Source organism: Centruroides sculpturatus, unplaced genomic scaffold (assembly GCF_000671375.1).
Source record: "Centruroides sculpturatus isolate CEXI.00-Female unplaced genomic scaffold, Cexi_2.0 scaffold70, whole genome shotgun sequence".
NCBI lineage: Eukaryota > Metazoa > Arthropoda > Arachnida > Scorpiones > Buthidae > Centruroides > Centruroides sculpturatus.
The window spans coordinates 233644-248291 of record NW_019384571.1 but is presented as its reverse complement, the minus strand read 5'-3'; the positions used below and the strand labels follow the sequence as shown (position 1 = coordinate 248291).

At 31.3% G+C, this 14648-nt stretch overlaps 1 protein-coding gene across 1 annotated transcript in view; it reads right to left on the bottom strand.

Moving 5' to 3' along the window:
• LOC111624184 (chromobox protein homolog 3-like) overlaps positions 1-14648 on the bottom strand; it is an 80615-nt gene that overhangs the window by 17761 nt on the left and 48206 nt on the right. Inside the window, exons 3-4 of the mRNA XM_023366997.1 lie at positions 8142-8283; positions 4540-4731 (exon numbers count right to left, since the gene is read on the bottom strand). Coding sequence (XP_023222765.1) covers positions 4540-4731; positions 8142-8283 — 334 coding nt within the window. The remainder of the gene's footprint in view (positions 1-4539; positions 4732-8141; positions 8284-14648) is intronic.

Below are 14648 nucleotides of genomic sequence, written 5' to 3'. Positions count from 1 at the left end.
AAAAAAAAATTTTTTGTTTCAGTCATTTCTTTCGTTGTTCGCACCATCAGCAGTTCATAAAATCACAAATACTCACGGAGACGACCTTCCTTTTTAGGCTACTGCCTCCGTAGTTAAAATGCAAAAAAGATAAAAGCGTCATCTGGTGTTCTTGCCACAATCACATAATACATTTTAAGTAAAAAACAATAAGTTTTACATGGCCAACGATTATTTAATATTAAAATAATAAAATTAAGTACGACTCTTAAAAAAAAAAATTTTTTGTTTCAGTCATTTCTTTCGTTGTTCGCACCATCAGCAGTTCATAAAATCACAAATACTCACGGAGACGACCTTCCTTTTTAGGCTACTGCCTCCGTAGTTAAAATGCAAAAAAGATAAAAGCGTCATCTGGTGTTCTTGCCACAATCACATAATACATTTTAAGTAAAAAACAATAAGTTTTACATGGCCAACGATTATTTAATATTAAAATAATAAATGTAAGTACGACTACGGAGGCAGTAGCCTAAAAAGGAAGGTCGTCTCCGTGAGTGTTTGTGATTTTATGAACTGCTGATGGTGCGAACAATGAAAGAAATGACTGAAACAAAAAAATTTTTTTTTGTAAGAGTCGTACTTACATTTATTATTTTAATATTAAATAATCGTTGGCCATGTAAAACTTATTGTTTTTTACTTGAAACAAAAATGTTGACATGATAAAACCTGTAACACTGATCAAATGTGTTATTTGGAATTATTAAAAAATTATTCCTATTGCAAACAAGGGAAGGTCTAACGTTTGAGTTCTATTCGAACAAAACCTGATCTTCATGTAGCCTTAATTAAATTCAAGCATCTGCTTGTCCAAATAATAGGACCCACTTCTCAAGCATTTCCAAAAATTGGGCCTTTAGTGTTTAGTTTATCCCATAAAAAAACTGATGGAACCAGGATGAAAAAGTAGAGCTCAGCAGAAAGGGAAATGTTGAACATTGTGGCATAAGAACAGTGGAAGCAAATTTGACAGTAAGACTCACCATGTGAATAAAGTGCACATTTTACACACAACAATCAGAAGTTTTGGAGAAAGCAGTCATCATGATAATAAATCAGAAAAATAATCATCATAAAAAGAGGCTTCAAGCTTTACTTTGTGCCTCAAACTTTCTTCACTGTACTGGTCAAACATGTTCTAACATTCAACCAAATTAATGTAGTGCAATGACTTTAAGGAACAAAGTAAAGCTCAAAGCCTTTTTTTGTGATGATGCTTATTTTTCTGATTTTTTATGCCGATGACTGCTTCCTCCAAAACTTCCAGTAGTTGTAGTCTGTGTAATGTGCACTTTATTCACATGTTGAGTCTTACTGCCAAATCTGCTTCCACTATTCTTATGCCATAACATTCAAAAGTTCCCTTTATATAGATGTTTCTTCTGAGCTCTACTTTTTCAACTTGGTTTCACCAGTTTTTTTAAATGGTATTTCAAGTATTTTTCAGTCATCAATAGCTTCACAAGAGAATAATTTTCATGATAACTCACAACTCGTGATATATTCATATGACAATCACATTGTAGTCTTGAAATTTTCTCAGTGGTCCAGAAAATAAGTATGAAAAATCTGGTGCAGATCGAGCAAATGGTTTAAAAGTTAATAAAAGGGGGTAAAATCAGGGGTGGGGCAGATATCCAGGTTCATTTAATAGTCTGTACTTCCCTTAATGTCTCAGAAAATAAATACGTGGGGACCCAAAAAAAAAAAAAAAAATCAGATTTTTTGTATAAAAACTTTATTTATTAACTTTTTTACAAAATTCCTTCAGTCACCTTCAAAGTACTCTCCATTAGATGCAATTCACTTGTCAAGTCTTTTACCCCACTGTTTGAAGCATTTCTGGAACTCTTCAACCTTGATATTGCCCAGTGCCCTTAGAAAAGCTGTTTTTACCGCCTCCACATCATCAAAATGCTTTCCTTTTAGATTTTTCTTCATTCTTGGAAACAGAAAAAAGTCCACACGGGGCTAGATCTGGTGAATACAGAGGGTGGGAAACAACAGGCAATCCCTGAGAGGCAAAATAGTGGGTCACTTGTAAGGCCATGTGCGCAGAGATGTTGTCGAGATGAAGGAACCAGTCACCTGATCGCCAAAGTTCCGGGCATTTCCTTCGCACATCCTCTTGCAGACGTCTTAAAACTTTTTTGGTGGATTTTTTCAATGTTTTCATCGTTTTGAGATGTTGAAGGACACCCAGAACTTTGCAGGCAGAACAAAATAACAGTAAGAGAAACACAACACTACACTCAAACAAAAACCTACAAACTGATGCTGTCTGCACAGCTGTTTCGTGAGGGTCTCTACTAACCCAATGTAGCGGGAGAACTCTCTACTACGTCTACGAATGGCAGCATGCTCTCAGTTCAGTTTTTTTTTTTGGTCCCCCTCGTATAATGAAAAACATAACATACAGGTAACCCCCGTATAACATGGCACTTCTATAGCATGGATTCACTATAACACGGTTCGAGAATTGGGTAAAACCCTCATACAACATGAAATGTACAGTAGTAAAAACTATTAAATGCAAACTTTATCTAATTTGAAATTAGAGAAATCCCTTACCACAACAAATGTAATAAAGCTTTTAAGTGTGAAAGATACCTCATTTGACATTTTTCATTCAAGCGCGTACGTACTATCAGATTTTCCTGCTTAATTTTCATGAACTATTAGTACTTAAGTGTGTAAATTTTCTTTTCCTACCTTTTGTCGATACACACTGTCAGTAAACAATATGTTGACTAACACGCCAAATTAATAAATAAACAAAAACAAAAACACTGAGTTCGGCGTTAAATGCGTTTTTAACGCCGAACTCAGTGTTTTTGTTTATACACACTGTCCTTCTCAAAACTTGTTTCAGTGTTGCCAGAAATTGATGCTTCTGCTTTTGGTGTTGCCAGATGTTTTTCCCTTATTCCATACTTGCTTTATTCTTCATAAGTGCTTAGCACCATATAAAGAAATTTATAAAGATCTTTTAACTAAAAGCAAGCAATCTAAAATAACGTATTTTTTGCAAAAGGTAGAGCATGGATCTGAAAATAATGCAGAAAAATGCTCAGAGGGTATCTTGCCAAAAAGAAAATGCCCTCAGTTAATAGTGCTTTGTGATGATGAAGAAAACATTGTTTAATTTATATTAATACATATCACTTCTTAAGAAAATTTTAATAAAGATATTTAGCTTAATTATGAAAATATAATAGCATGTTTTTTAATTTTTGGAACCTAACCCCCCCTTTTTGTACTAGTTCTTTGTTTCATATAACATGGCAATTTTTTGGAACAACTCCCATGTTATTTATATGGGGGTTACCTGTACACAATTATTATTATTAATTGATTGTATACCATGTGATGTCATGTCACACGGTACACAATTGACCAATAAAACGTTAATGTTGGGCTATAATTTTTTGAATATTCAATATTTTAAAATAAAACCTTCAAAAGGACCACAAAAGAGTGATTTTTGCATCACAAAAATCTCTCTCATAAATCTAGTGTAAAAAAATGCTAAATTTGAGATAGCATAAGTCCAGAATGATCCAACAAACTTATTCAAAATTTAAGACTTCTGTAGTTCTCATCACAACACTAAACATTTTAAATATCATCCAAATTGACTCATTTGTTTTTGAAATATTAATGGTCAAATTTGGCACTTTTAACATTAGATGTGTGGCCAAGCTCTAGTATAGAGCATTACCACACACTATAACAAGTCTTTGAAAGTTTTACATCTCAAGGCTATAGCTGAGTGGATAAGATGAGAGGGATTAGAGTTAAATGATATAGATATTTTGGTTATTTATAGTTTAGCTTTGTTATGTGTAACATTATTATTTTGCAACATCATTAGCATTATTATTCCTCATGTATAAAGCTTATAAAACAANATACTGACACTGACACACTTATTTAATTAGTTTTGGTTGCTATGCCTTGACTCTGGTCCGGCATAGTACACAGCCACCGGTGTGTACCGAGTATTACCCACTAAATCCAACATAATAATAATAATAATATAGTGATGTAGGTCAGTGTGTGTGAAAATGATAGTTATACTTTTATTTTTTCATTATTATGTTTTGAACTGGAAATGAGATATTACGGTATTTCTTTCCAATCATAACGGAAATATGTAATATCTTATTGGTATTTTGAAAGTTATTTCACGAGAATTGGATGTAGGAATGTTGATTTTAGTACTTGACAATGATAGTTATGGACAGTTCACTTTCAACAGTGTTCTGCCGAACGTCTCTGCATGTAGGTAAATCATTTGCAATTAATTATTTTTCATTGCTATGCATGCTAACTATTTAGTATGCCCCGATGCCTGCATCTGGCATTTTAACTGGTTAATACATAATATATATTTATAATATGTCCTTTAATAAGTCTGTATAATGTACAAAATTTACCAATTTTAATTTTAAAGCATGTTAAAATACACAAAACAAATATCTCATATTAAAGAAAATATTTAATACCTCTGCAGTTTTCTTTCGTTTTTTCTGAACTAATCCTTCATTGCTTTCTGTACCATTTACTTTTCTTTTTTTCTCAGGCGTGTCTTTTTTTTCTTCTGCTTTTTTCTTACGCTTCTCTTCAAATTCTGTTATGAGATCTGGACAATCCAAATTTTCTTCTGGTTCCCATGTATTATCTGCACTGTAATTAAAATTTTATAGTATATTATATTTTATTCAAAAAAATAATTTCCAAAACACACATTATATGCTTATGAATTATTTCACAATCACTATAAATTCTAAATTTCTAATAATTCAATTAATATTATTGAATTGAGCCATTCACAAGCCAAACAGATTAACTCCACATTTCAAATTTTTTTTTTAAATTTTAGTGTCAAAGCACTTGATATACTTGTAACTTTTTACATTCATAATAAGTTTCCTTATTAAGAAGGATCAATACCATTTAATGACAAAATTTTATTGACCATCAAAAAAACTTTTATTTATTTCAGAAACCAATCTATTTAACTCCATACTGTAACATAAATCCGTCAGCACATACTGGCAGATTTATGTTACAGTATGGGGTTAATCAGATTGATGTTAGCATACACAGCATTGCAATCACTGTGTGCACTGACTAATGCCTTGTGGATAATGGTAAATTAGTTAATGTTATCTCATCACAAAAAGTAGGTAAAAGAAATTAGTTAGTTACAGTCCAACTGCCGCAGAAGTAAGTATACTTGTGAATTATTAAATGATTGTTTTAATTTTGGTGGCAATTGTTTTCAGAAAAAAGAAGAGTTATACCATTATATCAAGAAGGATGAAACTAAAAATAATTTTTTTTCATCCCTCCTATTAAACATGATTTTTTATAAAAATTTAAGAACAAATCATCATAATGGGACTTCAAATACAGCTGATGAAGAAGACATCATTTATGTTGCTGAATAATCAATTTAAACATTTCTTGTAAGTTTTTAGAAACATTATTTTGTATAAAATTACAGGCTGATCAATTTACAATAGAATCAAATCAGTAGAAAAATCTAAGATTTCAATTAATGTACAGTACTACCAATGTCTAATGTATTCTCTTGTAGAGTATAGACTTCTTTTAGCAAGAATTTTGTTAAGAATATATTATTTGAAATATTTCACATGTGCATCATATGTTTTGGATGATTAGAAAATTAATAATTTCTCTATGAAACTATACCAATAAGGCAAAATATGAAAAAGATAAATTTCTGTTTCCAACAACTTAGAAAGCAAGCCTTATTCTATTTATGGAAAAGTAATCAGAAACAGAAATGAAAATTTGCTTCTCTACCACAGTTCACAAGATTTAGTTAAAAAATGTTTAACTTTTCAGTTGTCATATTCAAAACAGTAGGGCAATAACAAACAAAAAGTGGACAGTTGTGACATTGATGTATCAACAAGATAGTACAATGTACACTTGATAGTACACTTGAACATCAATCACAATGAAACAAACACATTGTTATTAGTTTCCTGGCTGTTACATATAACAGAGAAAAAGAAAGTATGGTGATTAATCAGAAAATGACTCCAAAATTTTTTTCATTTTTGAACTCAGGGTACCTTAAAATGTTGAGAAATAAAAAAGAAATCTGGGATTTTTCCCTGTAAGTTAAGATGTTAGTGTGAGTAATTGAGAGATAGAGGGGTGCACAATTTTGTTCATCCATTTTGAATCTTAATATCTCTTGTACCTTTTGTGAAAAATTTCTGAAATTTTGCAGGGAGGATTGATGCTATTAAATTTTGGTGATTAAGGTCAAGGGGTGGATATGTAGGGGGGAGATAGAGGATCATGTCTTTGTTTCAGATATTATATATTAGTAAAAATAAAAACCATTCAACTATCCAGCAAAATTCTTTAATAATTTAAAACGTTTTCAAATGCATTAAGCATTCATCATCAATTCGAAATGTTTTCAAACGCATTAAGCGTTCATCAATTCAAAATGTGAAATTCGAATCCGAAAAATTACGCAACGGATATTCCGTTGCGTAATTTTTCGGATTCGAATTTCACATTTTGAATTGATGAACGCTTAATGCGTTTGAAAACATTTCGAATTGATGATGAATGCTTAATGCATTTGAAAACGTTTTAAATTATTAAAGAATTTTGCTGGATAGTTGAATGGTTTTTATTTTTACTAATATATAATATCTGAAACAAAGACATGATCCTCTATCTCCCCCCTACATATCCACCCCTTGACCTTAATCACCAAAATTTAATAGCATCAATCCTCCCTGCAAAATTTCAGAAATTTTTCACAAAAGGTACAAGAGATATTAAGATTCAAAATGGATGAACAAAATTGTGCACCCCTCTATCTCTCAATTACTCACACTAACATCTTAACTTACAGGGAAAAATCCCAGATTTCTTTTTTATTTCTCAACATTTTAAGGTACCCTGAGTTCAAAAATGAAAAANGATACGAAATTAATCCGTTCCGAAACTGAGATCGTATCATGAAAATGTCGTAAGGTGGATCATCTTTTCCCATACGATTACATGTAAAACCAAATAATTCGTTCCAACGCAAAAAACATACTCAAATTAAAGCCAAGTAATACATTAAAAAAAATAACTGTAGTAAGAAAAACAAATGAAAAATGCGAACTAATGTAACGTCGTATGATGAGTTTTTGTTCGTATTGTGGAGCAAAAATATGTTTGAATTTCATGTCGTATCCTGAAAATTTCGTATGCTGGGGCGTTCGTAACCTGAGGTACCACTGTATATACAGAATGTTAAGGAATGACAAGGGGAATTATGAATGCAATTCCTTAACAGGAATATACTCGATACCACAGGTTCAACTCTAACTTAGTATATATAGGCGCAACTTTGAGGAATTTGAAAAAAGAATCAATGAGCATAAGCTTTCAGTGAACAAAACAATTGACAGCATGGTTCTTGCCACTTATGCTAAACAACAAGGAATTACTGTTTTCTGGGACCAGGCATCTATAATAAAAGCCACCACATCTAGACACGCGGTAAAATATCTCAAAAAGCTGGAAATCCACAGGGACAGAAGAGCACGCAGTGTATCAACTATAGGGATGCCGATGGGTTTTCGTCCACTTGGAAATCTTTTTGCGACGATTTGGCGTAGATCTATATAAAAGGCTCAATCAGGCTTATGATGATTGTCGATAGATATTTTATTTATTTATTTATTTGTTATTATTATTATTATTATTGTTTATTAAGTACACGAAATTTGTATATAGCACTTTCGTTTGTAACACGTTACCTTTTAATTTTTTACATAAACGTTATTTGGAATTTCTGTTGCATAATTTTTCGAATTTCACATTTTGAATTAGAGAAATAACTGATGATGAACGCTTAATGCGTTTGAAAACGTTTTAAATTATTAAAGAATTTTGCTGGATAGTTGAATGGTTTTTATTTTTATTAATTTTATTCTCCAGTAAGCAAGTATACTATTATTTATTATATATTAATTCAAAACATTAGAAAATTTTACATTTTGATGTATAACTGTTTATTAAGAATAAAGACTTGGAGATATACTTACTCTGAATAACCTTTCCATTTTAAGTAATATTCTACTTTTCCATGACGAATTCGCTTGTCAAGAATTTTTTCCACTGTATATTCTTCTGCTTCACCTTCATCAGGTGGTGAATCTTTTTGCATTTTCTTTTTTCCCATTTTTTCTGAAAATTATTAGAAATACAAATTTGCAAAATTTGAATAATGAAAAAATATTTTATATTACATTGAAATTTATGTGATATTTACATATATAAATATCTCAAAGACTAAAGATTATATTAAAGTCAAATGATTACAGGATTAAACTAGGCTACATTACTATTACTAGTAATTATTAAATATTGAATAATTTTTGGCACTAGAGGTAGGCATTCCATTCCATCTCTTATTAAATTTAATAATTATAATTAAATTAATATTCATTAAATAATTTAGATAATTCTGGAAGAAAAAAGTGTTAGCTGGCTGAGTGCCATAGTGGGTGATTATAACCCTAGGCACTGAGTTGTACACAGTTGGCGCTGTAAGTAACTAGTATGATTACATAAATTAAAATACCATATTTACTCACATATAAGACGAGGTTTTTATTCATTTTTCACTGCTTCAAAATCCTAGGTTATCCTATACGTGCGAGCAAAGGATTCTTTGTGTTTTTTCAATAATTTTTGTGAACCGTGTATTCACATTTTTTACTGGATGCTCACCCTCTGGTGTTTAAAAACAAAAATATTTTATCTGGGTTGTTTCAATCATTCTTGTGTATTGTCAGGAGTAAAGATGAATAGCAATAGGAAAAGCAAAGCTTTTGAATTAAATTCCAAAATCACATAGCTTAATATACATGTATGTTTTAATCCATTCTCACATGAAAAGAGATGATTATTTGGAAATCAGAATTCGGAGAAACTCATAAGTTTAACTGATGAAGAGTGGATTCTACTGTTAAGAATTGGCAAAAAAGGTTCCTGATTGTCCAGCTTCACAATAACAAATTATGTTGTCAATTTTACAAAATTGTTCCTTAAGATTTAAAATGCCAGTCATTTTTGTTAGACAATGTGTACATTTACTGATATTTTATTTGTGATTAAACAAATAAAATTAGAATCGTATTAATAAATCTAATTTTCTTTATTTTGATCTTTAAAGTGACATCATCCTATATGCGAGGTTGTCTTATATGTGAGTAAATATGTTATGTCTGAAAGCGAGGGATCAGATAGAGGTTCAGGTAGCATCTGCAGGGTAAGCAAAAGTTGCAGGTTCATGTCCCACTCCAGACCAATTGCTTTCTTCCAGAATTTTCTAAATTATTTAATATTAATTTAATTATTAAATTTAATAACAAATGGTGCCTAACACCTACTTCTAGTGCCAAATTACTCAAGATTTAATAATTATTAGTAGTGGTAATGTAGTTGATTTAATCTGGCAATTGTTTGGCTTTAATATGATAATCATTGTGTTTTAAGATGTTTACATATATGTAATACAGGTAAAAAGACTCAAAAATTAAGAATGATGGGAATCATAAATATTTTGCATATTGAGATCACATACATGGCAGTAAGAGCATCCTAATTTTAAAATGCCACTCTATTCTTGTGGTTGCACAAATTGAAGCACAATTTGCTAAAGCAAATATTACTTTGGACAAAGCCAAAATCAAACAGGTAACAGTGATAATAGAAGTCCTTGCTCAAGTGAGTGATATTGTTTGTAATTCTTCCATGAAGAATAAGTATAATATGTTCATAGTTCAATTGATCAATTTGTAGACTGAACAATATTACCCACACTGTTACTCCAAGGGCATGGAAATCAGTACCCTTCTCAAGTCCTTAGCAAGATTTGTGACCTCACTGCAAATCATACAATACATGATATACTGATTAAACTACAAAAAACAAGCACTCATACCTTTAAATGTAGTGTGAATTTTACCATTTTCTAACATTTTCAATCATTTTAAACACCCTTTCTCAGGATAAAAAAACAGTAACAATTTAAAAATAAAAATTGAAAGCTGTCCTCTGGAACAATTTGCATTTTGAACTTTAATGCTTTAGAATCCCAACTGTTTAACTGCACATGTTGGACTTCTACATAGATTAAAAATAAATCCACAAAGATGACATATTTGATTCAAATATCAAAAATTAACATGTATGTGTCAAATTTAAATATAAAAAAAAAACAAGAAAGATGAAAAAACATGACCTTATCAATGTATGATGAATGCAGTTTTACTGAATAGTGATCTACTAAAGTTGCTATAGATGCAACATCTTCCTACAGTAATACAACAGATACTAGTCATCAGTGGTAACAATCTACAAAGTTATCAGAAATGGCAGACAATCTGTAAGATAGAAATTTCTCTCAAGAATCCATATGGCAAACAAATTATATTAGTTGGTTAAAAAAAAATGGATCACAGATCTCACCAAGCAAATGCAGCATCTGGGGCCAAGATAGGTTTGTTTCATTGAAAATTTAGCAAAAAATGATAAAATATATTGCTAAAATATAAATATAAAATATCCCTGCTAGCTTCAGGAAAGTAGAAGGAAAATAATGAGAAACGAATTTGGCCATCACTACCTACCTCAAGTAAATGCAAACAGAAGACAGACTATTTCTAACACAGAGCAATTGCTGCATGCTTCCTGATGGTTATTTCAGCTACGTCACTTACTCTTTGCAACAGAGCACCACATGAAAGGTTGCAGCTGTTCGCAACAAATGGATCAATCATTCAAACATATGGATAACAATTGAGACTATGTTGGCCTCTTTCAAATGGCAGTTCACCATTGAAGAAGTTTCTGAACCCATCACAGCAGTGAAGGTTCTAGAAAAATTTGGGCCAGTAATAATGTTCAAAATAAATAGTTTATAGACACATGTACCAAATTAACCATAGCAAGAGCAACAGCCATAGTTCCCATGCAATTTATCACATTTATTTGGGGAAAGTCTTGGTTCCATCATTTGTTGACCTAGTTTTCAGAATTAGTTCTGTCTACACCTCTGAAGCCTCTTATACATAATGTTCTGTAAGATAAAGAAAGCTGGAAAAACACATGTTTGAATACATGTTAGCTCAAGGGATATGCTGGCCTTCTCACAACCAACTGGCCAATCCACTGCACCTGGTGTAAGAGTAATGGAAATTAGATGCCATGTGAAAATACACACAGCTAAATATAGTGATAATAAGAATCATTACCCTAATCCACATGTCCAGACTATATACAAGATCTGCAGAATAAAAGGATATTTTCAACATTTGATTTAGCTAGAGAATATCATTAGATTCTGATCAACCAAGAGGATATTCTGAAAAACACTAATAATAATAAAAAAAACCACCCATTTACTCTAAATTACAAATATTTTTGGTCACATTTAGAGACCTTCAAGTAAAAGCAGTTTTTGTGCATGTCAGTGTCTACTGAAAAGTTCCAGTATATAATTAACTATATTAATATTCCAAGAAAGATTATTATGCTTTTTAGGCTATTTGAATTGACATTTGGCCTTCATAACATTGCTCAAACATTCAGTGTTTTATGAAATTCTTCATGGATTAGACTTTTGTGTACCATATCTTTGATTATGTTTCAATGACTTAATATGATGCAGCAGAATACCTAGACATTAAAAGTCTTGCACTATTTCAAAGACTGTGCAAATTAATCCTTCTAAATGCATATTAAGCCAATTGGAATAAACTATCACATATCAGAGGCTAGAACAGGGGTGGCCAACAGTTTTTGCCCCTGGGACGAATTGGAAAGAGAACTTTTTTTCACGGGCTGAACCAGAGGCTGCCCTAGGAAGATTTTGAGGTCATGCGAGATCTCATTGTGGTGTCACCCTGTAGAAACTAAATTGTACATGAAGATTACACATACATTTTTCACATTATCATGCTTTATCAATGTTCTACGCTGTACTCAAGAGAATTGTAATGGAGGGTTAACTCTAAATGCACACTCAATTGTTGTTGAACCTTTTTTTGGGCATTAGAATTTTTCACCAATCTATTCTGACTTGAGTAGCCAATATTGAAAGATTAATTGCAGGCCACATAAATCCATTACACGGGCCACATCCGGTCTGTGGGCCGTATGTTGGCCATGCCTGGGCTAGAATCAGCAAGGTTTTCCAAGAAAGTTTCAGAAACAAAGAACATCTCTAAACTGCAATCCATTAAAAGAATTACGTAGATTTATGGTGGTGATAAATTTTTATTGACAATTCCTGTCATTCAGTCAAAATGTAAGCTCCTGCATAAATATTTAAAAGATGCCAAAAAATAGATGTTCTATTGAGTGGACAACAAACGCAGAAGAATTCAAAAAATGTAAACAGGACTAGTACACAAAGTCACATTAGTCCCCTCCCCAATTATGCAGCGTCTACTGAACTTAAACTCAATGTATCAATGTTGCAACAGATGAAGGTGTTCAAAAATATTAGTAGTGTAGAGACTACTTTATTTTCTCTCTCTTAAACTTATGCTTTCCGAGTGCAGATACAGTGCATATGACCACAAAAGTTACACTTTAGTTGAGTATTATATATTAACAAAACATTCAGAGCAAAATACAAGGTGTAAAGTGTCCTTACTCAATGCTGTTTGAAAGAATATACAGCAGTCCAAACACAACCAAACTTTTTATTTCTGACATTTCTGATTGTTCTAAGGAAAAAAGTTTATTTCCATAACTTATTATTATTTGTGCTATAAGTGGAAAGAAAAACTTTAGTGCAATTTCTTAAGACATAACTTTCAAATCACACTCATGACACTGGTATCATTTTCATTAAACAGCTTAACAAGAAAAATAAATTCAGGTATAGTCATGACCATTGCTGCTGATCTGCAGTGATACAAATGGTATTTCACATGGTATAGGTAGATTTATATCCAAAATTGATCATAGCTTATCTGCATTATTCATACACACATGCATTTATATATGTATTTTTTGTAACTCAATGCATTACTACAGTGGCAAGTTTTGGAACTGAATGTTTTCCTATATAAATCTCTTCTGCATGTCTGGAAACATCAGCATATAAGATCTGGTTATATTGCTCTCCAGACAGTATTAAATGCAGGAACTTTAATTATAATTACCAGTATTTTCAAATTATTCATCTTCAAACATATAAACATAGCAGATATTATATTAAAAACAATACCATAAAGTTACAAAATAACTTATAATCCTAGTGATAAATTTTTCTTGATTGTTAAGTTTATTACAAAATAGCTTTTTCTCAAAAAAAAAAAATCACTTTTACTTTTCAATTTTGAGAATTAAAAGGTTAGGGGCCATGGGGTACTAAACCATATATCCACCAAAATTAAGGTATCAGCATCTATTTAGCTACATAGGCAGCATCTAAAAGCTGAAAAATTTTGCACACTTTTATAATGAAACAGAGAGCAGGGATTCCAATGCATAGTGCCAAAATTGCCACTTGGAGGTAATTTATATTAAAGTAGCAATGAAAATATAATACTGGCAATTGAAAGTGGCAATAAAAACCCTAGTTTGCTTGTTTCAACATTCAGCATGAAATTGAATCACAAATCATACTTCAAAAAACAGAAAAATGTCAAGCTTTCTTATAATGAGAGTGTATATAATATAGTGATAGACAGCACGCTAATCATTTGTTACGAAAAACTTTTAACATATAAGCATTGAATTATATATGTATGTCACTAAATTGACAAGCGCTTTCGACGATACACACTTTCGTCTTCTTCAGGTCATTAGAAGTTATAAGATCCTTTTTCAAATACAAAAATTTTTAAAGCATTCCAATCATAATTAACACTTTGGAATAACGGCAACGGTAGAACATAAGAAGATATTTAATTTAATTTAAACAAAAACACGCGACGATACACGAAAGTGTGTATCGTCGAAAGCGCTTGTCAATTTAGTGACATACATATATAACTTAACGCTTATATGTTAAAAGTTTTTCGTAATAATGAGAGTCCTGTACACCACACAGATATGGTGCTTATACTTTTTGAATCAAAGATCTAAGATTACTCTGATTGTTTAAATTGTGTATACAATGAAGTATAGCAATCTGATCAATCTATATATGCATATACAAACACCATCTAGGATCAACTGGATCGCCATCAAACTAATCCAAATGTATATCACCAAAACTGAGTTTGTATAAATATACCATGAAGAAAACCAACACCAGCACTATGAAAAGAAAAATTTTCTGACGTTTTGTCTATAGACAAAATTGTTAGTAAATTTTTTTTTCATAGTGCTGGTGTTGGTTTTGTGTGAGGTATATCTAATCCAAATAGGATAGGATTGTTTGGATTGGATAAAAAGGTTAAAAATGGCAATAACTACAGTTAAAGTCAAGCTTATAGTTGATAGCAAAGAAATATGTTTAACTGTTGACAAAGAAAAGTACTGTACTTAAAACTTATATATGGTAATAAAAACATCATTATTAAAAT